The 26,078-nt window shown below is 41.9% G+C and overlaps 1 protein-coding gene and 1 long non-coding RNA gene across 2 annotated transcripts in view; one reads left to right on the top strand and one right to left on the bottom strand.

Moving 5' to 3' along the window:
• Nucleotides 1-26,078, top strand: part of DSCAM (DS cell adhesion molecule) — a 317,397-nt gene that overhangs the window by 273,809 nt on the left and 17,510 nt on the right. The window contains exons 27-32 of the mRNA XM_083438762.1: nucleotides 1,434-1,610; nucleotides 3,949-3,979; nucleotides 6,211-6,326; nucleotides 9,040-9,189; nucleotides 10,972-11,169; nucleotides 16,406-16,708. Coding sequence (XP_083294888.1) covers nucleotides 1,434-1,610; nucleotides 3,949-3,979; nucleotides 6,211-6,326; nucleotides 9,040-9,189; nucleotides 10,972-11,169; nucleotides 16,406-16,708 — 975 coding nt within the window. The remainder of the gene's footprint in view (nucleotides 1-1,433; nucleotides 1,611-3,948; nucleotides 3,980-6,210; nucleotides 6,327-9,039; nucleotides 9,190-10,971; nucleotides 11,170-16,405; nucleotides 16,709-26,078) is intronic.
• The window catches only part of LOC310676693, a 50,272-nt gene continuing 31,212 nt past the window's right edge, over nucleotides 7,019-26,078 (bottom strand). Inside the window, exons 2-3 of the long non-coding RNA XR_014510679.1 lie at nucleotides 18,702-18,771; nucleotides 7,019-7,090 (exon numbers count right to left, since the gene is read on the bottom strand). This is a non-coding gene — a long non-coding RNA (uncharacterized lncRNA). The remainder of the gene's footprint in view (nucleotides 7,091-18,701; nucleotides 18,772-26,078) is intronic.

Below are 26,078 nucleotides of genomic sequence, written 5' to 3'. Positions count from 1 at the left end.
AACTGGAGCCCTCAGGAGGAGAGGTAGGGCTGAATCCAGTAAGGGAATGGGCACGCGCGCCAACTTCCTCTCCTACATAATGGCTGGTATGCAGCAATAATCTCTCTCTCTCTCTCTCTCTCTCTCTCTCTCTGGGACAGGGAGAGAGGAGAGAGAGAGAGAAGAAATGGAGGAGAGATTATTCCATCAACATTACCAGCAGCAGTCACAGAAGAAAGGGTTATGCCCCAAAATTAGTCGTATTGTAATGTTCTAAACACTTCATTGTACATTGCTTTGGTTATTTTATAGGGAAGCTACTACAGACTTTATATAATAAGATAGCAATAAACCATATTATTACATTCAATTTACAATTTCTGATCTTGACAACACTTGTTTAGTTCAAATGTGTTGAATGATCTGCTTGCAAGACTAAATATGAGACAGGGGACAGTTCAAATTTAGATTATCTACCTTGAAAAGAATACGATGATATGCAAAGAGGTTCAGGTTTTGTTATTAACTAGCAGAGGAGCCATTTTGCAAGGTGTTTTGACACCAGCTGATAGGCTTCGTTCTCTTAACTAGTGGTGGCAATGAATTTTGAGAAAGCAGGGGGCCTTCAGAACTGGAAATTTGTCAAGCCATTTCAGACAGTCCAACATTACAATCACCTTTTGATGTTTGGCTCAGCTGATAGTGGCCTGGTGTTAGCCCTCTACTCCTGCCCTGCACTTCCAAATTGTCATTGGGGATGGGATGGAAATGGTGGCTGGAAGTGCTTGAAAAGCCATGCTTTGTCAGAATCTGCATTCCCAGTGGGAACTCTGGGAACTGTACTCCCCTTGTTCAATGAAGCAGGAGGAACTAATACAAAAAAGCAACAACCTACAGTTCCCAGAGTTCTCATTGGTAATGCAGATTCTAAGCATATCCAGAAGCCTTCATAGCAGAGAGTCAGGTTCTTGGGCAACTTCTCAATTGCCATTTTTCATCCCTTTTTATTCTCACCTTGGTAACTCCAGGGAAGGGTGGGACTTAGTAATATCACTGAAACTCACATTTCCTGGCCCAGGAATATAAATCTCAGGAGCTTGCCATGCTCTCATCAGATAGAAGAGCTGAGCATTACAAGCCAAGAATTGTCCTCTGGCATGAAATTTAATTGGTTTGATTGAAGGGTACACATTTTTCACTTTGCATCTGTTGGAAGAGAACTTATAAAGAAGAGCAACATTATTTCAAGGCAATTAACATTTCCTAGTTTGCCTCTTCACTAGAAGTGGTAGAGTTGACAGGTGTGCCTTAAAATAGCCCATAAAAAGTTAGTGTGATGAAGCTTTCCTAATTAATCAAACCTCTTACAGGTGAGCTTCTGTACACCGTAGTCACTTAAAAACCAACCTTTTCTCTTCATTGATAGGCATCTAATGTCATGACACTGTTTCCAGGTACAATCCCTCCACTCATTAAATCAGTTGTCCAAAGTGAGGAAGGTCTGGCAACCAATGAAGGGCTAAAGATGCTGGTGACCATTTCCTGTATCTTAGTTGGGGTCTTGCTGCTTTTTGTGCTTCTGCTGGTTGTGAGAAGGAGGAGGAGAGAACAGAGACTGAAGAGACTCAGAGGTAAGAATGGACACCCATTACTCGCTTAAATGTATTTTGGTCACCTCACCGAGAATGTCTAGCTGAGATTGTATATATAGATTAAGGAGATGTCAGAAGCTTGTAACAAGTAGTGTCCATTTTGTATGTTACAGCAGCAGTATCACTGCTGCTTCTATGCAGCTCCATCTAACTGCACTATGGTAACATTTCTGAGAAGAAGATTGCGTTTCAGTGAAGCGTACAATGTGAATATTTCCCATATGGTGTGAGCCCCCAGTTTTGTCAGGGGAGTGGGACAGAAAAGGGATGGCTAGCCTGTGGTCCTCCAATTGCTCTAGGACTCCAGATCCCAGCATCCCTGATTCTCAGCCATGCTAGCTGGGGCTGGTGAGAAATGGAGTCCAACAACTTCTGAATGGCCACAGGTTGGCCACCACTTGAGTAGTCATGCAGAGCAACATTCAGACCATTTCTGTAATGTAAGAAGCACCCTGTAGTACCCAGTTTACCTGGTTAAAATAAGCATCAACACATTGATTTGCTGCACTGAGGTACATACTTGTTTCAATGGAGATTGAACTCTCCTTGTCTCCAAATCCCTTTTCAGTTGACAGGCTCACACTTTTCTGAATGTGTGACTGGGACTGTGCTGTGTACCCATGCCCTTTAAGTTGTGTGCCCTGCCAACTCTGCCCTAAACATCTGCATGTTTCAGCACAATGATCCGCAAAAGAGAGCCTAGAGCGCACAGCAGTATGTCCTTTATGTTTACAAAGAGAAAAATAACGGGCAGGTATTTTGTGAAGTTTAGAGATTGGTGAATTTTGTTTTATTTGCAATATCAGATATTTTACTATTGGAGATCTTGTTTGTTTGTTTTTGTCATAAGAATGAGGTACTACCTATCAATAATGCAGTTGTACATAATTCCCACTCTGTCTCCAACTGTTGTTTCTTAAGTTTCAAAGACAACAAAAGCAGTGATGCTGAAACAACCACCTTTATGCTGCTGTTACATTAACTTGGACAATGGTTTTTGTTTTTGCTAACTTGTTAAGGATATCAGAAGTGTTTGATATGGATTCACAAAGCAGGAAGTAATCCCAGGAGGAAATGGTTAAGGAACAGAAAATTTTCAAATACGGGGGTGGGGGTGGGGATTCAGATAAATTGCATGCTGTATGCTTCAGAAAGTATCTAATTTTTACAAACATGATAAATTAGTACAAAGATGAAGCAAATTCAGCAACTGATGTGTGACAGTAGCCATTTTCAGGATATATATTGTTTGTTTTCATATCAGATTTTTTTGTCACAAGCATGCTACTATGTTGCTATAAAATTGATCGCACATTCTGAATAAGTTGCATTATATATTTTCTAATATGCACTCATTATTTATTCATTCCAAATTATTTCCTGTTTCTCTTTATTAAAAATATTCCTTGGCAAGTAGTCATGATGTTGGTAGTAGTAACAATAATACTTAAGCATAATAATATAAGCTCCAGAACTGAAAAGACCCCAATCTATGTATTCATCCACCAAGCTTCAGTCAGGAGAAAGAAATTTGGAGAGGGACCTAAGAAGTTTATCAGAGTTCATGGGAGAAGGTGGTTCATAAAGTACTCAGCCCCCAAATTGTTGAGGACTTTTAGGCAGAGGTGGGGGGCTTGTGGTCCTCCTGATGTCTTTGACTACAACCATTGAGCATGCTGGCTAGAGAAGATGGGAGTTGGAGTCCAAGAGCAACTGGAGGACTGCAGGTTTCCCACCCCTGCTTTAAGGTAAGAACCAGTACCTTCAATTGAGTCTGGAAATCAATAGATAACCAACATAAACCATACAGAACTAGAATAATACACTTTGTCTGGTTGGCCCCAGACAAAAACGCTGATGCTTTTTTTTTACTATTTGAAGGCTCCATATGGTTTTCCAGGCCAGCTCCACATAAAGCATATTACAATAGAATCTAGAGGTTCTACAGCATTGAGTGGGCATGGCCAAGTCAGTCTTTGCCAATAAAGGGCATGACATCCAGCTGAAGCTGGTAATCATGTGGCCACATTGTCATCCAGAAGAAATGAAAGAGTGAGGTGCAGACCCAAACTGAAAACCTTTGACTTCAGGGGAAGTGCAACCCCGTCCAATCAAGGCTGTATATTGAAACCCTTGATCAACTAACAGTATTACCATTTTAACTGGATTAAGTTTCAGTTTCTTCTTCCACATCCAGTCCCCCATCACCAGGAAAAATAATATTAGACAACAATGCTTAAAAATGGGTTAATTGAACAAACATGCAGTACTAATGAGCTATTTATGCAGTGTTAATAGTTTTCCCGTTTTTCCCTAGATGCAAAGAGTCTGGCTGAAATGCTTATGAGGTAAGAATAATGTGTGCAATTTGTCAGTTTGGTTGTGATACTGGAGTATCAACCTAAGATCAGGACTGGGACCTTTCCAAAACACATAGCATGTGTTAAGGAAACATCCCATTTAAATATTCTAAGGGATTTTCAACATAGATTTCCAAGTTACAGTCTGTGTGGTGCTGGAGGAGATATGTGGTTAGTTATTTCTGCTGAAGAGCATGGATTCAAAGTACCATGTATGGTGTTTCTTTGTTTGTTTGATATATGTATTTATAGTCTGCTCTTCTCCAAGCAATTCCAGGGTGGATTTCATGCAGTTTAATCCAATAAATAAAGCAACATAATTGTTACCATCACTAATCCAATCATAGAAAACAAATAAAAATCAAGGTCAGGGAAAGTGCACCTCAGATGAGAGGGCATTCCACAACATAGGACAGGAAGGAATAGCTCTGCATATTTGCACTAGAAGGCAGCTATATTATGAACAGTGTTGATTGCCTATAGCCTGTGACATCTTACATGTACCCCTCTTCCCCTGAAATCCATCTAACAGGTTTGCAAATCTTTTTAAATATTTCTCTTTGTTGTTATTTTTAAAAAGACATCAGTGGGGAGCCTCCGGGCTAATTAGGCCAGACAAGGTTCCTTTAAAGCCTTTCCCCCCCAAAGCATGCCCACTAGGCTCACACCTGACATCATATGGAGCCTTGCATATGGGACAGATAAAGACACCGCTGCAAAGGAACACGCAGCTGATTGGCTCTGACAATCCATTTACCAAGGAGCTCACTATCGGTGCCAATCAACTGACTGTTGCTGATGGTGAGACCCTTTGAAGTTGTCCATTTGCAGACATGGCTTGGACTCCAACTGTGCCTGCAAATGAACATTTTTTCCTTTGCAGTGGTTTGGATCTAGACTGCACCTGAAAACGGACTTCAAAAGGTCTGTCAGCACCAGTCAGCTAATTGATACTGACAGCAAACCTCTTTGAAGTTGTTACCTGTTGTCAGGTGACTGAAAAATTGGCAGTCTCTCCCACCTATCGAAAATGGCCCATGGAAGGGTGGCCCAGTTCTTGATCCTGCTCTTGGGCTGAGAAGGGTTTCCTTTCCCCTGTAGTAAGACAAAGAATGGACAAATAGATAAAATGTCGCGTGGTGCTCTATTCGTTTATTTTTTTTAAGAGAAAAAGGCATGCAGCAAACAAGGCATAGGGGAGAGTCGAGACTGATAGATGAACTCACATCAATAGAAAAAGACAATAGTTTCAAGCAGCACTGGGATGCTGAAGCAAATTAACACAGTTGCTTTTCTTTATTATGTGGGTTGTCATTCTCAGAGTTCTGGCTGTGAGAGTAGCGCATAAGCAGCAGAGCTAGACTATTGGGGTGGCCTACTTTTTCCAGTTCTTTTTTCTCAACAAATAAAAATAACAGTACCCTCTCTTTTTTTGTTCATTGAGGGTACAGATCAGACTGCTTCCAAGTGCTACAGATCTAAAGCAATTCTGTTGGTTACTTTGCACCTCTGATATAGAGGGGTGTGTGTGTAAAATTCTTAGGTTCATAACTCATTCCAAGGCTAATTTTCTAGTGCACACATTTTAAAATGAGAATATAATAGCTTTGGTGATAATATACTAATTGTTTCTTATCTCTGTCCCCCAATGCTGGGAATTAGTAGAGGAACAGTGGTTGGATTGCTTTCTTAAAATTTTATTATTGCAGTGTCAACAGAACAAAAATCAAAGTGTGTTGAAGGGAAATAGCGAAACAGAAGCAATTACTGCAATCCATATAAAAGTGTAAATAAATAACCACTTCTTAAATGTCCAGTTTCCCTTTTGATTAATATTTGTCAATGCCAATTTATGGTAAGAATACAATGCCATAAAACCCACCTTTCCTCTGATTGAACAAAGGGATTTTTAGGCTTGTCTTTAAGAAATGGAAGGAAGGGAGAAATAAGAGTTTATGATTGTATTTTTCAAAAGAATCTCAAGGGGAAAGGCTTATTTTCTCCCATTGCTCCTGTTTTTCTAAGCTTCAGCATTAGACTAATATATTGTATGTACACATGGGAGAACTAATGAAAAGCATTTATTTGAACACCCCACTGATAGCGATAGGAGACTAAAGTATTTATTTTGCTTTTAAACTAATAAAAGAATTTCTTCATTCGACTTTAATGCCTGTTCCCCCTCTTTTTTTTGTTTGGTTTGTTGTTCTGATTTCTAGTAAAAACACAAGGACATCGGATACACTTAATAAGCAACAGCAGACCCTCAGAATGCACATAGATATTCCCAGAGCTCAGCTTCTGATTGAAGAGAGGGATACAATGGAAACCATTGGTAAGCCAGCAATAAGCTCATGAGGTGCCTTTGTGCAACAAGAGGATCTCACTAGTTCTGTGTTGTTTCTCTTAAGGTATTACCAAAAGCAACGTTTAAGGAATAGAAAACAGCCCCTCCAAATACTTTCTCTTACAGTTTTGTTTTTGTTTTGATGATAAAAGTCCTGACTCAGTACTGCATGTGAAATGAAAAAGTTTTCAGTGAGACCAAGCTCTGTAGTTCAAGAAGAAAATTGCAAAGAAGGTGGCTGGGATGGTTTTGATACACATGGAGGGAGGAATTCAACATAGCACCAAGCAGCTCATTCTGTCAGTAGAAGCATTTCGGCCTGCCAGATGAATGATCTCCCTTCTCCTCAGCCCACAGCCTGTTCTGGGGCTTCCCCCAAAGCCCACCCTGAGCCAAATTGGGGGACAATGAGGGGAGGAGGGGGGCCAAAGAGCCCTATTGTGCAGCATAAGACCTGATTTCCCCTAGAAAATCATTGAATCCAGCCCATAGAAAGGAAAAGCTTGGGTCAGTTTATATGTGTCCCCCTCCCCCCCCCCCCCCCGCTACCGTTTGAATACTTCTGGGGAAACATCTGTGCCAATGGAGCTTTCCACCCCATGGAAGTTGGTCCATTAGGGCAAATGGGGCACTGCCCCATCAACAACAGTCAGTCCCCACCTGCTTGCCTTCTAACTTACAATCAGCTTAGGGGGGTGGCACTGACTGTCAGCTTCCTCCTCAGTCTATCAGTGTTGCCTTTGTGTAGATTTCTGTAGGATGAAGGAAGAAGGGGGGGGGGAGTAGAATTAGTTGACACCACCTGTCATCAGTTCTGGCTCCACCTTACTGTCAGCATCCCTGCTTTCCGTCCTATTATTCCCAATGTGCACCAGCCACCACTGTTTCCACCTGCATTCTGGGGGACCTCTAGGTACATAAGTCTTAACCCACTAGTGGACATCTCTCTGTGTGTGTGTGCTGGTCAAGCATCTCTTCCTGTGGCCTTCGGCAGGCCTCTGGGTAAGTATAGACTCATCCCTTAATACATTTTATGCACTTGACCTTGCTGTCAGAAAACCCCTAGACAAATCATTCCTTGGATCAGGATTTCTAAAGTTGAACACTGGTGACTCACCTTGTGAATCCAGATTTTCAGAATTACTAAGCCGGGGCATCCAGTGGGAACACAGAACACCTAATGATCCAGCTCTTGGAAAAGTGCAGTGATGGCAGAGCTCGCTTTAAAAGTGGCTAATCCTGCATTTGGTTTCTACTTTGTTTATTTTCCTAATTTTGCTTCTCTGCTGTTTCTCTGCTGCCAAGCTTTATCACACTGGGGGGACGGGATTTACCCATGTGTTGCAGTCCATGGGCAGCAGAGTTTGTAGTGCAGATGCAGGTTGCATATACTCTGTTTATCATTCCCAGAGCTACAGTTCCCAGCATCCTTAGCAAACTACAGTTCCCATGATACTTTGGCGGGGGCATGTTTTAAATGTGTGGCCGCTGCAGATGCAACCTGATCGTTGCTTCTGTAATAGGCTGTGTCTAACACAGAGTAGCGAGCCATGATCCAGACCTTTGGTGAGCTTCCACATGGCTCATTGCCCAGAGGTTTTATTGCCAACTTGAAAAGAGGCAGCTCTTTTTGCCAGGGGTGGAGAATTGTGTTCATCCTACTTAAGACCTTTTTTGGGCAAAATGTATATTTAGTATTATTATGCATGGTTCTTCATGTTAATGGTTTCTTATCCGGGGGGCGGGGGGAGGAAATGTTTAGGAAATACTTGATTGTCCCACCGTTGGCAGCCTGTCTGGAAAATATATTTAAAAGTCATACGGTACTTCACTGTTTGCATTCCCTGTAGTTCTTACTGCTATTAAGAATATCCAGTAGTGACTGCAGCAATGTAGGTGGAAGTTAAATGTGTCAATCCTGATAGTACGATGCATAGAAATAGATTGTTTTTACAAGCTTCAGTGGCAGTGGGTGGTTCACCATTAACTCCTGTAGGGTTGGAACAGACCCATTGTCATCTTTTTATGTTTTCTGCCGCCTACTTAAACTGCTTATTTTTCTTAACTCATAACACCCCGTATCTAATTATATCTTAAAAGGAAAAGGAAAGCTATCAACTCGAGTCAGAAGACAATGGTATTTGTTGATGTGTTCTCTCATAAAGAGATAATATACTTGAGGGGGGAGGGAGTAAGTTGATATTGATACTATTAAAATAGAGTACTGCAGGACTGTGTGGGAAAAGGGAAAGTTTACAGAGCCATTTTGGGCAATAATTTCTCTTCCATGCACATGCCATTATGTACTGTGGAGCTGCCAGTGCATGAAGAAGCATATGGCATGCAGAAGTAGTGCACTTTTCTGCGATTTCTATAATCACCGCAGCATCACTTTTACATCTTGCCTTTTTGCCATTATTCATATATCTGGGGGCGGAGGAATCATACTGGAAGTAAACAGTACTTTCCATGTTAGTCCTTACTATGGTGGGAAAAAAGTTTCTCACCTGAAAAAAAGATCTCTTCCCTTGTTAATTAGCTCTGGGCAAAAGCAAGGCGAGACAAAATTCATTTGCCAGGTTATTACGTTCTAAGATGTAGTGAAGACTATAGAAGTGATATTCATTCATTCATTCTTAGAAAATCAGCCAAAAGTGGGACACCATTAAGATATTCTGCTCTGCCATTGCCTTTCTCGCAGATGATCGATCTACAGTCTTGTTAACTGATGCTGATTTTGGGGAGACATCGAAACAGAAGTCGTTGACTGTTACACACACAGTGCATTACCAGTCTGTCTCACAAGCCACTGGACCACTGGTAGACGTTTCTGATGCCCGGCCAGGAACAAGTAAGTATTAAAGACACTTTGTTTTGTGGTTCTAATATAAAAAATAAACAAATATGCTGTAAAGTCTGTTGTTTACCAGGAGGGTACAGGGCGAGGCAGCAGAGAGGGTGGCGCTATGCAAATGAACCGCTAGTTCATTTACCCTGCCCTTTCTGCTTCCTTGGTCCTCCCTCTCTCCTTCCTGGTAAGTGACACCCTGCCCCCCACCCCAGTACATAATGTGGGGTCGGATGCAGCCACACTGGTGCTGGATCAGAGCTAGCACTTTTTCATTGCTTTGAAAAATGAGTATAATTTGGCCCATCTGCAGAGGCCCTTGCATTCTAGAGAAAATATAACACCTGAGTTATGTGTTGCTGCTGATTCCCTTCCCTGCCAATAGAAATTGATCCGCCGTCTTCCGCACTGGTTCTTGTAAGTTTTCTTTGACTGTGAGGTTGCAATGTAAAATACTGATCAGCAAGCAAGTATGATAGCCAAAGTTTTTAAATTTAGAAAAAATCCAATAAGTTTTCCAACATTTGGGATATTTCCCAGCAGTCTGGCTTTGATTGTGTGTGGTTTACAAAACCCATTGCACAGAAGAGATACTGAGTAAGCAGATACATCATTCTGAAGTTTTTCATTTTGACGAGAATCCAGTATAGTTTGCTAATGCGTGGAATCTTTCCTAACAGTTTGGCACTGATTATATGAAGTTTACAAAATGCATTGCATAATCAATATATAAAGCTGTGGCATACCATTAAATTGAGCTGGTTTTGTTTTGCTGAGCTATTCATCTAGCTATTGTCTTTGCTCCACAGAAAAGATGGGACACCATTTTTATTGCTGATTGTCCCTTTTTTATGCGTGTGTGTGTGCTGGTTAGTAGCCTAATCTCAAACAGTGAACAACATATGGACAGTTTGCATTTTTAAATGGCTTTGTAAGTAAGAAACCTGCCAATCTGTCAGTGAGAAGGGATGAATCATGAATAATCCTTCTATGCCTGCTTATCCTTAACTCACTCCTTTTTAAATAGTTTCAAAGCAATGTAAAAGGAGCGGCTTTTCTATTTTAATAATAATAAAAAGAGCCCAATCAAATACCTATTTAACAAGCTTGAATTTATATTTTTAATACTGTTATATCCCAGTCTTAGTAACACCAACTCTATGATTCTATGAAAACCCTCTCAGATGCTTCAAAAGAAAAATCTTTTCCCTCTGCTTTAATGTCCTAATACTATTTCCACAAAATCCATACCCACCCATTCTTTTTTAAAAAAAGTAAATGGGTATTAGACATCGGACACAATTCTTTAATTATTGATTTCTAGATAATGCTTTTTTAAAAAATCCTCAAACAGAATTTAGTCCACATGATATACAAAATGATCACTTGCCTGGAAATCAAGCTTTGTCAAAGAAAAATGAGCCAATAATGCAGGTGCGGGAAACTTTTGACCCTCCATATTGCTCAACTACAATTTCCTTCACCCCTGACCATCAGCCATGCTTGCTGGGGCTGATGGGAGTTGTAGTTCAGCACAATCTGAAGGGTCAAAGGTTTGCCATACTTGCAATAATAAAGGCTTGGAATATCTCTGAAACTTATATATCATAGATGCTGATAGAAATTGATAATAAATGTATATGCCTACAGATAGGCCCCACTGATATTCATTTCCATCCTGAGGCTCCATCACTCGGCAGTAATTCTATTCAGCCAGTCGCTCAGCTTCTGTTCTTGACTAATCAAATATTCAGCGCCAACATTACCTCTGTGTTTTCACTGCAGATCCTACAACAAGGAGGAATGCAAAAGCTGGGCCCACAGCTCGCAACAGATATGCTAGCCAATGGACTCTCAACAGACCTCATCCCACAATATCAGCCCACACCTTAACAACAGACTGGAGGCTACCAACACCCAGGGCAGCAGGGTCAGTGGATAAAGAAAGCGACAGCTACAGTGTCAGCCCATCACAAGATACAGGTATGATCTTTGTTCCTAGACTTCAGATTCAAGACAACATTATAATCAGAACAGGACATTTGCTGTATTTAATGTAGCATATTTGATTTTAGCTGAGCACCCAACCAGATACGACAATAAATGCATCTTTACATTTAACCCTTAGAGCTGTTTCCACATGTTAATAGCAGCAGGCAGAAGTTGGAGAGGGCTTGTATTTAGTGGGGTAGCAGAAGATGGATGGGGGGGGTTAAATTTTTCTCCTGTGCTGAGGACCTGAGGAAATGTTATCTTCTGAAGTTGCTGTTGGCTTTGGGAGGAAATTCCCATGAGTACCAGTGGGGGGCTTTCCCCTAAAGCAGTGATGGCTCTCCAGCTGTTTTGGGACTACAACTCCCATCATCCCTAGCTAACAGGACCAGTGGTCAGGGATGATGGGAATTGTAGTCCCAAAACAGTTGGAGAGCCAAGTTTGGCAATCACTGCCCTAAAGCAAACAGAGGAGGGATTTTCCTCAGGACTGCAGTAGGTCAGCATTGTGGAGACCCAAAGAATACAGCATGATTGAACCTTATGTTCTTCTTGTGGTCTGAAAGACATGGAAGTGCATGAGCCCTGAGACTTGCTCTCACTGTTACCAGGTTGAATTTTTGTAACTAAAAAATCTGACCACACTCTCATTCAAGAGTGCATATACTAATACTGTACAGTGGTACCTCGGGTTACATACGCTTCAGGTTACAGACTCCGCTAACCCAGAAATAGTACCTCGGGTTAAGAACTTTGCTTCAGGATGAGAACAGAAATCGTGCTCTGGCGGCGCAGCAACAGCGGGAGGCCCCATTAGCTAAGTGGTGCTTCAGGTTAAGAACAGACCTCCAGAACGAGTTAAGTTCTTAACCTGAGGTACCACTCTATTGTTGAATTCTCCCCTTTGAATGAAGGGACACTGGGGACTTACATTGTCATTTGTAATATTTGTTCATGAAAATACAGAATGGAGCACAAACAGAAGTTCTTTCAATATTCAGCAGGTCCAAAGGGAACTGCTTTTGAGCCCTACTCCCCTAGCTGTAATTAACTCCAGCTAGAAACTCATCAAAATGGAAATTGCTGAAGGGGGTTCTCTCTCTTTCTGCCCTCTTCTTTAAGTTGGAGGGGTATCACCTTGTCCAAGATATGATGGGTATCACTTCAAATACAAAAGAAAGTGTTCTAGCCAGAAGGCTATATTCTATAAGAATGGGAGAAATTCAATCCAATTAACATTTAAAGGTGAACCTACCTAATTCACATTTACTGAAATACCGTATTTTTCGCCCCATAGGACGCACCAGCCCATAGGACGCACCAAGTTTTTTGGGGGGGAAATAAAGAAAAAAAAATTTCCCCCCCCCCAGGCGCTTGTGGGGCCGGCAGTGGGGAGAAGCGCTCTTCTCCCCACCGCCCGCCTGCCTGCAGACCAGGTCCGGGGACAGTGGGAAGACGCGCTGCGCCTCCCCGCTGTCCTCGGAGCTTGCGGGGCTGGCGGCAGGGAGAAGCACGCGTCTCCCCGCCGTCAGCCTCCAAACCACATCGGGAGACAGTGGGATGGCAGCGTTCCGCCTCCCCGCTGTCCCCGGAGCTTGCGGGGCAGGCAGCGGGGAGAAGCGCTCTTCTCCCCACCGCCGGCCTGCAGACCAGGTCCGGGGACAGTGGGAAGACGCGCTGCGCCTCCCCGCTGTCCCCAGAGATTGCGGGGCTGGCGGCGGGGAGAAGCACGCGTCTCCCCGCCGTCAGCCTCCAAACCACATCGGGAGACAGTAGGATGGCAGTGTTCTGCCTCCCCGCTGTCCCCCGATCTTGTGGGGCTGGCGCTGCGGCTCTCCTGAAGCCTGCGCACCGACCCCTCTCGTTCTCCAGGCTTCAGCGAAAGCCTGCATTCGCCCCATAGGACGCACACACATTTCCCCTTCATTTTTGGAGGGGAAAAAGTGCGTCCTATAGGGCGAAAAATACGGTAATACACAAACTGTAGTCCAGCCATGATTTGAAATGTGCACTTCCCTGAATTTGTACAAAATTGTATATACTAAAGTGTGCATTACAGTGCATATATTATGAAAATAACATGCAAAAATTTCTCTGCAAAACTGAATGTATTGAGCACAATTCAGTATGATATGTGTCTATTAGGAGAAGTTCACACTAAAATCCTAGCAAATTTTCATGAAGAACTAATGGCAGCGATATACTTTGGAACAAATTTTGTGGGGGTGGGGGAAACCATCCTTCTTGGAGAGTGTAGAACTAAAATGATTTGTGAAAGTTGTTCAATATGAATGAAAAAATAAGCTAGCCAGCTCTACAGTAACTATCAGACTTGCCTTCCTGGGCCACCTGGCAGTAAGAGAACCAGGGAGGTAAGCAATAATGAACCCTTGCTTGAAGTGACAGTACCAAATGTCAATCAAAACAGCCATCCGAAGCCAATTAAGAAGCTCTGTCCAGACATCAATAGCTGCGAGGTATGAAAGGTCCACTCCAGTAAGTATCCAGCTATGCTTTCAAAACATTTCACTAACAAGCCTTATTATTTTATGGGCTAGATAGTGGGTATGGACAAGCCAGACAATCTCACCTGGGGACAAGGAGGGAGACAATCTAAAAGTTCTATTCAGGCATTTCATCATTACAGAACAATCATGATAATAAGCTTCAGAATGTGAGCTTTTAAATACGATTTCTTCAATACTAACCTTGGTTCTATTAGGAAAGCCACATTCTACAGAAATTTTGCTCCTTCCTACCAGATGAAATGGGACGCAGGTGGCTCTGTGAGTTAAACCACAGAGCCTGGGACTTGCCGATAGAAAGTCAGCAGTTTGAATCCCCATGATGGGGTGAGCTCCCGTTGCTCAGTCCCAGCTCCTGCCAACCTAGTAGTTCGAAAGCACATCAAAGTGCAAGTAGATAAATAGGTACCGCTCTGGCAGGAAGGTAAACGGCATTTCCGTGCGCTGCTCTGGTTCGCCAGAAGCGGCTTAGTCATGCTGGCCACATGACCCGGAAGCTGTACACCAGCTCCCTCGGCCAATAAAGCGAGAGTCGGCCACGACTGGACCTAATGGTCAGGGGTCCCTTTACCTTACCAGATGAAATAATGCTGTTGAAATGAATTTCAGTGTGATTACTATACTAGAAAAATGCTAGATCATTATGATATTCACCATTTCTTTGTCACATGAGGACACACCAAGGATGGACCACCAAGGCCTTTCCTTTCCTGAAACAGGGTTGCCTGCATTTATTGCCACGATATGATAAGTCCGGCTCCATCTGTACTATGCATTTAAGCAGTATTGTAACACCTGAAACAGCCATAGCTTCCCCCCAAAGAATCCTGGAAATTGTAGTTTGTTAGGGCTGCTGATAGCTCTTAGGAGACTCCTATCCCCCACCCAAACATTTTCCTCCCATCTAAAATTCCTGAACCATCAACTAAGTGTAAGAGGATAAGCTCTCATCTCAGTATGCTTTGTATGAGAAAGTACTTGAAATGAGATAATTTAAGAAGTACTGTGGGAGGTGAGATGAGGATACATTTTGTGCACATAATTTCATTTGCTTCAACTAAATTTATGTTTTGAATAATGCACTGCTAACAGGAGGAAACAGCTGCACAACTCCCATTAATGTTAATGACAGTGGTGCCTGAATCCCAAAACCCTTTTTTACACATTCACATTTGTAGTTATGCTGCTATTGACTTGGTAGGCTCAGATCAACAGCAGGTTCCAGGCAGGCTAATGGTGACCAATATACCTATTTATGGGATATGTTGTGTGGAATGGGCAGACTGACTTGGAAGGGCCACAGCTTAATGGGTTAAGGCATCTGCTTTGCAGATGGCCTTGGGTTCACTCCCTGTCACCTCAAGGTAGCGCAGGAAGAGATCTCAGTCTGGATAGCTACTTTCAGTGTAGACAATACAGTGGACGCTTGGGTTGCGAACGTGATCTGTGTGGGATGCATGTTTGGAACCTGCAGCGTTCACAACCCACATCTGCATATGCGCGGGTTGCGATTCGTCGCTTCTGTGCATGCACAAAGCACAATTTAGCGCTTCTGTGCATGTGCGACCGCCGAAACCCAGAAGTAACCCGTTCCACTACTTCCAGGTTTCGGCAGTCCACAACCCAAAAACACGCAACCTGAAGCGGCTGTAACCCGAGGTATGACTGTACTGAGCTTGATGGCCTGACCTGGTGTAAAGCAACTTCCTTGTAAATAACAACAAGATAACAGAACAGGCCATATTTTGTGTCTGTGTCTGTGTTGTCTCACTATAAAAATGTTATGAAGGTTGGGTTTTTTTTGGGGGGGGGGGGGGGAGGCTGTACGCAAGATCCTTCTAACCCCTGGATCCAGCAAGTGTTAAATTATAAGCCAGGCTAGCTTTGTGTTGAGGTGATAGCCTGGGTGATGGGCCATTAAGGGAAACAAAGGAAAGGGGCTCTGTGAGAAGTGGCAAATGGGTGGGGGCCCAACCCAGCATGCTGTTAGTTAGAAGGAAGAAGCCTGAGTTTAGAGAGTCGGAGAGAGAGAGAGCAATGTTTGACAGCAGTGTTTCATGTCTGTTTGAATCCAAGGCTGTTTGAGAAACAAGACCCTTTTGGGGTGTTAATGCTATGAACCCCTCCACTGTAGGCTCAGGTTGTATATATTATAGAGAGGCAACATTCTCCACTGGCCTCATTTCTAAAAGGAAACACAAACCCTGGGTATGTGCCTGGGAACCCTGGAATCTTGCACCTCTCTGAGACTGGGGCGATGTGCAACAATAACAATTCACCACAGGAGCTTCATTACATGAAACGTGTGTTGAAGTGTGAGAAAATGAGCACAACAAGTACTGTTCTCTGTGGGCTGCAATTATCCCTTCTGTCTCGTATTTGCAAACACTAAATCTGGTATCATAAAAGGAAAAAGGTGCTAATGGAAACAAAAATATTTACAGCTCTTTCACTGCTGAATACCCTCTTTTTTTCCCCTCCACAAATAAAACATGATTTTTGTGATGCAAGTCCAGAAAACTGCCAGGAAAACATAGCCTTCTTACCTTGCTATACCAGAATGCTCTTATTGCCCAAGCTGACCAGTGTGCAAGAACTAAATGGTGAACTATGGAATCATCCCTGTAGTGGACTTTGGTAGATTAAAAACCCATGCTGAAGCGATTGCCTGTTCTTTCTTTCTTTCGCCTTCTGGTGTTTAGACCGAGCAAGGAGCAGCATGGTCTCCACAGAAAGTGCCTCCTCCACCTATGAAGAGCTGGCAAGAGCATATGAACACGCCAAGATGGAAGAGCAGCTGCGACATGCCAAGTTTACCATCACGGAATGCTTCATATCAGACACATCATCAGAGCAGCTTACGGCAGGGACTAATGAATATACAGACAGCCTGACCTCAAGCACCCCATCCGAATCGGGGATTTGCAGGTTTACTGCATCGCCTCCCAAACCTCAGGATGCAGGACGCGTGACGAACATGGCTGTTCCAAAGGCGCATCGGCCAGGTAAGTGCCTTAGGACACTCTGCTAATTCCTTCCGCTCTCAATTACATCCTGTGGATGTTGCGTTTTGAAAATTTCTTAATGGAAACGAAGGTACTTAACAGTTCTATCAAATATTCACAAAGCACATGCCTATTGTTGCTTTCACATTTTGTTAAGCAGAGGTGTAAGCCCAGAATGAGCAAAAGGCAGTCAACCTGACACCAGAGCCTCAAGATCTCACCATGTTCTGATACCATGAATATCAATTTTGTAAAGCACACACAAATAATCCAAAGGCTTTTTTAAAAACCTGAATAGACACTTGCTTTCCCCCCACCCACCATTTTTGTCGGGGGGACAAAGATTTTCAGTAATCTGAAAAAATACTCCCCCCTTTTGGGTAATTTTTTAGCACTATTTCAAGAAATATTTATTCATTTACATTGTCCTCATAATACCTTCAAGTAGCCCATCAGATTGGTTATATAGTGTTGTGTTGTCATACAGTTCCCTGTCTAATCTTGTTTGAATTGGGTCATACATGTGAAGGAACCGAATACTAAGCAAAGAGGGTGTCACAATTTAAGTGTATTAAGGGGGGGGCAGGTACACTAAAAATGCTAGCTTCTACCAAAATAAATTGTAAAGTGTAGCTCTAGGCCTTTTCTAACGTGACCTGATATTGGTCAACTGCTACTTTCCTCATGGCTGGACCAGGCACAAACACCACAGAAGCCTCCTCTGAGTAAGGAGAACAAGGAACAGTGGTTTCCCACTGATGGCCCCACTTCACAGGGCAAGACTGGGGTAACTGTGCTCCCCAGATAGAGGAGAGCTGATATGACAGTATTGATCTTGCCATCAGTATTGTCAAGCATACAATCAAGGGCAGACAGCACCATATGGCAGGGGGCAATTCTATCTACTTTTTGGAGGGGTGTGTGTCTCCCTTGCCCCTGCTCCATTTATTACATTTTTGGTACTTAACTATAGGATCTCCTCTCTTCATAAATAAAAGACAATGTGACATAGCAGTTCCTTTTCACTGCCCTCAAGAGAATGTTGGAAAAGTTCACTGACGTTTACTGCAAATAGAAGCAATACATTTTCCTGTCACTGTTGTTTCTTTCTTTTGCATCCATCAACACCGAATTATTATAGGTAACTGGTGTATAGGAAGGAAAAAATGAAAATGCGAAAAATCCAGAGACTAGAATGTCTTGAGGGATAGATAAGGAAACAGCATATGAATCCCTTCAGATCATTTGTGGCCCAAGTTATTATTCACTTTATGGCAGAATTAGATGGCTGTTTCTGCTTGTTCCAGTCTAATTCCTAATAGAACAAAATTGCTACTGATACTTTCTCCTTTCATTATGTATTTATAAAATGTCAGAGGGGTGTATACAGTGCTGGTCCTCTGTTCGGTAGATACTGAATGGTATGTAAATTTAGGAAGAAAAAGATTTAAGGGGTTGAGATTATTCTGTTCTCTTGTTTCAGACACACCCTAGTTTTAGTAAATTTCCTCATGCAATTGGGTTTCTGCAAGATTTTTTAAATGTCTGTAGAATGCTTTATATAATTTTTCATATAGTGCTGTTCCATGCGTGGGACTAAACTAGATGTCCTGTCTAGTTCCTCTTCCCCTTTCCGGAGTAATAAAATACACCATGTTATGCCTTTATTTGACCCTGGTCCACATCACTGGCTACCATAGTGGGCAGGGAAATTGCACAATGTGATTGTGTCATGTCACGCTATCATTACTACCCACGGGGAAGAGGAAAGGAAAGTAGACATGGGATTGCATCAATAGGCCCTTGTTTTGGGTAACCTAGATCCACTTCCAGAAGTTCTAAGCTACTGTACTCCAGTGCAGGATTTATAGACACCCTTAGAAGGAGAAAAAGAGACCACTTTCCAAAGTACTTTTCTTGAGGGTGTAAATACTTGGTAATAACAATTGCAAATTAAAAAGGGAAATCCCCAGAGAAAATGTGAAATACATACCAAGAATCTTGTATAATAATATCTTCATTCACTTGGGATGATTATTAAAATCACGATCCAGCCATCTCATCTGTAATAAAAAATAAAATAAAAATAAAGTGACTCTCCTCCACGGATATATTGCCTTTTATTATGAATTATTGTCTCCATCATGCTCACTTTTGAACTGCATGGTTTTCAGGGCTGTATACTTATAGCTGTGCAACATTTTCCATAGAAAGAGATTTTCCTCTACCTTGTCTCAAATTATTTACTTCTCTTCTATAATTTATCCAAACAACAATTTGCTTCTTAGCAAGTGAATTATTGTGCATTTCTTCTAATACACATTTCTGAATGAAAATTTGTCTTATACACATTTTTGTGGAAGCAATCCACCCTAATATAGTGCATTTTTGCATTATTTTCCCTAACGGTTGCACCTTCCCCAAATTTGCACATTTTTGTACACATTTTGGGCTGGACAACTATATTGCATTATTCAGAGAAGAGTGAAATTCAAAGGATAGCTACATTATTTGTTGGTTTTTGTTTGTTTGTTTGTTTCTGAAGGAATCCTTTCTCTCTGTCTTACACACAAAAGCACATTTTTGAACAGGTTCTTTAGACACGTGTAAGAAACTCCTATGAAAAAAGAGGATAGGGTATGTACAATGGCCTGGTTTTCACAACCCATTAAACCATAGTTAAAATGGACTCTTCAGTGTGGAAACATAGCTGAAGAGTTTTCACTGCACTCATCCTCCGCTCTTATTCTCCCTGCACTGCCAGAAAACAAGCCAGAGTGTGTCTTGTCATGGCATCCCAACCTGAGGTTATGGCTTGTTTCTCTGTAGACAAACCACGAGCAGCAAGAAAGGAGCAAATTGGTTGCTGCTCAAGGTTTGTTTGGTTAGCTCTGGCTAGTTTCCCAGCAGTGCGGCAGCAGTGGGTGAAGAACCAAGCATGAACATTTGAGCAGCATAAACCAGTGTGCTGGGTGTTCACGTGAAGCAAAGTTTGGTTCTAACTATGGCTCAGTTCATACATCACATTAACCCCGGTCCTGTGGTAATTTAGGGCATATGGTAGCCCATGTTGGCAATTTTCCTTAAAAATAGCTCAGAAACTTCATTTATTTATTTTTTGAGATTTTGCAAAAAAAAAAAAAAAACCACAACTCAACAAAAATAATATAGCAACCCTAGGTTTTTTAAGTCCTGGCATTAGATAATTTCTAATAATGTAAGTTCTTACAATTCACCAATTCTTTGTCCTGCTTCTTATTCTGCACCACAGTGGCGTGTATAGTCCTAATATCTGGGCTTTCTTTTGGCACCTTTAGACAGTGGTCACTTTTTTCCCTCCACTGAGTCCAACGTCCTCCGAAAGGAATCCATAAATTCTGTGTAGGTTTGCCTTTGGGAGTAATACATTTGTATTTTCATGACATTTACTCTGCATTGCTGCTGGTAGTTGATACACGTTTGCTATATAGTACATATGACTTAGCGAAGTCTAACAAGCCAGGAAGAATTAAGCATGTGTGTGTATCTCTTTTAGTTTGGCATTCTTAAACTAATAAAAAGTGAATAATGTTCCCTTCTAGTCAGTGAACAGATAATCTCTAACACAAAAGACAAATTGCTAGTTTGGTTCCTGTTGTGTGTTAAATAAACAATTCAAGAGCATTTGATATTTCTGAATGTTTCATCACTTCTAAATCAGGCACATGCCCACTAAAAAAATATCTAGCACTAAAATTCTGTCTCTTTTGTTCATGTTCAAATCTCCACAATCTGGAATATCAGAAAAATCCCTTGTGGAATTTACAGATTTGTAGTCAGCCCCTTGGCCTTTTAGAGAGGAAAAAAAAACAATTTGCATTCAGTTCTGCTTCTTTGGTAACTTTTAAGCATATTTTGCACTAGGATTGATTGCACATTGATACCAATTAGAAACACTGCAGTAAATTCAAGCAATTGTACAAACGTTAGAAGGTTGATTCATGGTAAATTGTAAATAACGTCTATAACATTTTTACTGTGGAGCAGCTTAAAATAAAATAGAGGCACAGCTCTAAATCTGAACTAGGGGATCTAGGCGCAAATCTCTACTCAGCCACAAAGCTCAGGAAATAGTGTGCGTCTCTGCCTGTTTTACAGGAATGTGAGGATGAAATGAGATGATCGTGTGTACCCCTGAGCTGCTTCTGCCAAGGGTAGGAAGCAAATGAGAGATATAAGCATTATTTCCATTGTTGATGGAATTCCCTAACCCATTTTACTTTGTTATGTCTTTTTACTTCATTATGTCCAATGCAGCTTTGTAGCATCATCCATACATCAATGACCATACAGACCCACTGGGTGAAGTAAAGTGTGAGAGGATTTTAGTCAATTTTCTTATTGATACTTTTATTCAGCAATTCAAATATATAGTTGGTCTTTGTTTACCACAATTGCCGCCCCTCCAAACTGAGTGCATAAGGCTGTCTGACTGCTCATCCTTCCTCCTCCACATGCACATGTGCCCCCCAAAACCCCCACATACATTATGTGTGGCTGCAACATAATCACACCTGGTTAGCATTTCTCAGTTGATTTAATTTTAACAACTTGAAATGCAGCGAGTTATTTAAAATGTGCATTTATAGCACTATATCTCTGAAGCCTGACTGCAATTTCCACATCTTAAAAGCAATCCTAATTGCCTAATTAGTAATGTATTGTACATGTCATCCAATCCATTCTGAGCCATTTTCTCCTCAGAGGTCAAATCAAGAGAGCAGAACCTTATTTTCTCTCCCAGCCAAATTCGTTCCAGTTGCATTATTTTTCAATACCTGTGCTTTGTTGCAGATAGTATTTAAGACACTGCATCTAACTTGCCTAGAATCCACTGCAGTTCCTTGCCTGCACAGACTATTTATGATCTGATGTTTGCTTTTATACATGCAAGAAAATCAGTTAAATGAAACCGCTTAGGACACTTGAAACCACAAGACCATGAAATTAGCATTTACTTTTTTAAACTGCAGTGAAGCACCATAAAAATGAAATATTTAATTATTCAGTACATTTCGACTGCAATTACATTTGCCTACGAGAAACCAATAAAACCAGCAGGAAATGGTTTCCAAATCTTATAAAAAAACATACCCTGGAACCACTGCTATTCTCCTACGTAAACAAATCAGATTCCTCTCTTGCCAACATTTTTAGATTATTTGCATTAGGAACTACCTACTCTGTTCCCTACAAGTGAAGATGTATGGGCTGATTCAATAGACTGGGTTGTGGTGACTTCCTACTCCTGTCCTCAGTCTGATTAAGCTTCCTTATGATGCTATGACACCACACCAGCAGCAGGAACTGGCATTTCAGCTCAGCACCACATAGCAGGGTCAGGAGAGATCTCTTACTTCATCCCTGGACAGCTGCTTATCCAGCTGGATAAACAATGCTGGTCTAGAACAGGGATGGGGGATGCCCTCCATTTGTTTTTGGGCTCTACTTTCCATCAGCCTTAACCAGCATAGCCAATGATCAGCAATTGGTACAGATAGTACCACAAATTCAGGAGTACCACAGGTTCCCCATTTGTGAACCAGAGAAACCGGTGGCCTGATTCAGTAGGCAGTTCCAAGTTTGGTGGGAAACAAGGGGTGTTGAATTCTGAACCTTACTGAAACAATGTAGGCTTTCCTCAAGTGCTCTAGGGGAGAAGTTACAAATTCAGAGGAGACATTAATCCTAAACTTGGCAAACAAAGTGCACCGTGGTGGTTCAATGTTAGTTGCCAAGAAACCTCATACTCCTAAATTTACAAGAATTTATGCTCAGCACAGATTTATTATTGCTCCTGTGGGTGATAAAATCCCCTTGGACAGAATGGGTAGAGTGGTACCTGGCCCCATGAAAAGTTAGGTAAGTATCTTTGCATGGCAAGACATCACAGTGGGCGGTTGTTGCCGTAGGAATAGTAGATTGGTCATTGCTTGAATCTGCTAGGGTCTGATAGTTACTGTCTATAGGGCTAAGGTAGGCTGACTATCTTGTACCGACACACAACAAAGATTATTCTGCTCCTGGGGAAAGAGGCTCATAGCAGTCTTTATGACTGATTTGCGTTCTGCTTGCTCAAACTAAATCAAACAGTTTCAAGAGTGAAAAGCCCAAGCAGGCAGAATTTGAGTAACATGCATTTTGACCAAAAAACAAAATCCCAACTTTGATTAAATTAGTCTAGCACCACAGTTTTTGCATCCTGCTCCCTTTCCACACTGATCAAAGTATTCTATGGCAGAGGTTCCTCAGACTGTGGTTTGTGGATCACCAGTGGTCCATGAGTTTCATGCAGGTGCTCTATGGCATGTCTTTGGACTTGTGGTTGAATCCATCCCTTTAACTGTTCATATTGATTTTTAATTGTATTTTTGTTGCTGCCTTTATTATTTTACCATTTGAGTTCAATGGAATTCAAATCGTAATACAATCTGTAAGAAATAAAAGAAGCACTGAAAAGCATACAGCACCTAGAACACTGCGTCACAGTTGCTACAACAGGCAGAAAAAACATCAGGTCGTTGGCCAACACCCTCAGCAATTTTCAAGTTGTCTGTGGGGAGTTTAAGAACCACTGTTCCAGGGAGCTTCCACAATGGTGAAAGGTTTAGTGTTGACTCGTTTACTCACTTTTTACAACAAAACCACAAGGCGCTGTAATCAAATAATTGTCCTCTGTTTCCCATGGCTCAACTTTTCTCAGATATGATAGACTAACATGATACCTGCAGGTATGGATGGCTGTAATGTTACTATTCTTTCTTTTCCAAGCTGTGTGCCAAATTTGGCATGTGCAGTGGCGTGTCAGAAAACCTATCACTACTTAGCATGCCTTCACCATTAAATTTCTGACCGGTGCCATTTTATCACTCTTTGTATTTACTTTTTTATACAGTGCAACCCTAACCAAGTCTACTCAAAAGTAAATCCTACTGAATTCAATGGGACTTACTCCCAGGCAAGTGAAGTTAGGATTGCAGCCTTAGAGTGCAGTCCAAACGTCCCACTACCAGCAGCAGGGCTTCGTAGTCTTTTTAAAAATGTCTGCCTATGTGACTTGCCCTTCCTTGCCTAGGAATTGCCTTCCTCACTATGTATTCTGGTAGATACATTTTCTCAATAACTTTTTTTTAAACTACCAAGTCTAAGATATGGAGCACGCAATTAATTCTTGCTATAAAAATCCAATAGCATTTTTAGGGGACCTAATCTTTCAAAATGCATCCATGAGCCTAGAAATAATTGTAAAAGCTTGCACTTTTTGTTCTTGCATCATCATTAACATCATTTTATTTTCTTTTTGCAAGAATTATTAGCTGCATTAGACCATTTGTCAGAACAAAGTTGCTGTGTAATGCTTACCTGTCCTTACAACTGGAAAGTGCAGAGATATCTCTTATTCACTCGTCCTACCTTTGGCTAAGACTGAGGTTAATAGGATTGTCTCATTATTAATCATTGCACCAGGTCACCTTCAGAGTCTGCAGAATTGCATGCACATCATGCCACAAATCCTACAGTTCTTAATGACTCAAGATGCACCCCTTACTTGCTCCTCTAACAGTAAAGCTGAAATTAATTTAGAAATAAATTCTCATGAAATTTCTCCTAACCTCAATTTACTTAGAAAAACTCAGAGTTATATTATCTTAATTTGAGTGGGGATGCCGACTTGGGCCCCAGATTATGGGTGCCCAGTGGCACACGTGACGTAATGTGATGTCATGACATCACATTGTGCACACCACGGCATCACCTGAAAGTCACCTCTGAGGCTCCACGAGGCCTCAGACATGAATTCCAAGGCCCTGTGAGGTCTCAGATGTGACTTCTGTTTTCTCCTGGAAGTTGCATCGGAGGCCTCACAGGGTAGGTGCCAAAGGCCCCCTATAGTTGATACCAGTGATTTGAACACCTCAATCCAATTTTGTTTAAACTGCACTGGCTTCCTTTTTGAGAACAATTCAAAATGCTAGTTTTTTATAAACCCCCGTCAGGGTGAGCAACCTTTTTTGCTCCAGAAGGTCACATGCAGTGGGTGGTTGGGAGTTGCATGCCAGTAGGCGAGGCTTGGGCTGGGGACAGGAGGGGCCATTAACGTACACACACACACTCGCAGGAAATATGTGCGTGAGGAGTGTTAACACATCCCTGAGGAGTGGAAACCTTGCTCTGCCTTCCACCTTCTTTGGAGGTGCTATTGGCTGAGATATGAGACAGGAACTTCTCTATAACACACTGAGGTTGTGGACCCTCTTCTCTATAAAGGTTTTGTTGGTTCCCTCCTTTTAAATCTAAGGCCATTTATTAGATCTTGGCCACATGCAGTTTCAGAGTATTGTTACATGCCACCCCAGTCTCTGAGCAGTGTGAAATTATGATTAGTCTGGCACTAACTATTCACATGAACAGAGATTATTAGTTCACATTTTCAGGACTGAGCCATGCATTGCAAATATGTTCTGCTGTGCTCTAACATGCCCTGGCTCAGAGGAAACAAGCAATTTTTTGTCTGTTGGTTGGCACACTTTGTTCTTTTAATTTAGAGAACAAGCATTTTGGATAATGAATGGTTAAACTGATTTTGGGGGAGAGGAAAACTTTATGCAGCTGGAAGCAAGTTTTCCTAACATTTGAAAAGCTTTTTCGTTAAGTTTTTTTTTAGCAATGGATGTGTTGATGTAAGCAATACATGACTTCAGGAACTTTTTGTCGTGTGGTATGACTAACCCCCTTTTTAAAAATAATAATAATGAATTAAACCTTATCTGGAAATCATACTAAGACCCTCTTACAGGGAAACTCTTTCCCTGTCCCTAGTGTGGAGAGAATAATTGGTGCTTTTTTGTTTTGTTTTTAGAGTGGGCTCTGCACATGTGTAACAGGAGAACTATACAAGTCCTATTGCGATGAAAACAGCAAGCTGAAAAACTGCAGTCCTACCAAGTCAAAATGTTACTAGCCACCACCGAAGCACACCAAACAGTACACATATGGCACTAAGGAGATCACTCTGTCAGCTTGCTTGATGGAATGAACTCTCCTCTCTGTCACCCCACCCCACTCACATGTGCTGTTCTGGGGGTTCTCCTGACCCCTCATGCCAGTGATGGACATGCAAGGGGGCAAGAGTCAGGGGAAGCTCAATTGCCCTATCTGAAGTGCTTGCGTGGGCTTCCACTAGCAGGACCCATTTGTTTAATCTGGCCCTATGTTGTAAATTGGACGCAGGTGACGTGTGGTCTAAACCACAGAGCCTAGGACTTGCTCATTGGAAGGTCAGCAGTTCGAATCCCCGTGACGGGGTGAGTTCCCGTTGTTCGGTCCCTGC

Source organism: Podarcis tiliguerta (assembly GCF_965153285.1).
Source record: "Podarcis tiliguerta genome assembly, chromosome: 4".
NCBI classification, from domain to species: Eukaryota; Metazoa; Chordata; class Lepidosauria; order Squamata; family Lacertidae; genus Podarcis; species Podarcis tiliguerta.
The sequence above is the reverse complement of the archived record's forward strand: the minus strand, read 5'-3'. Positions and strand labels throughout refer to the sequence as shown.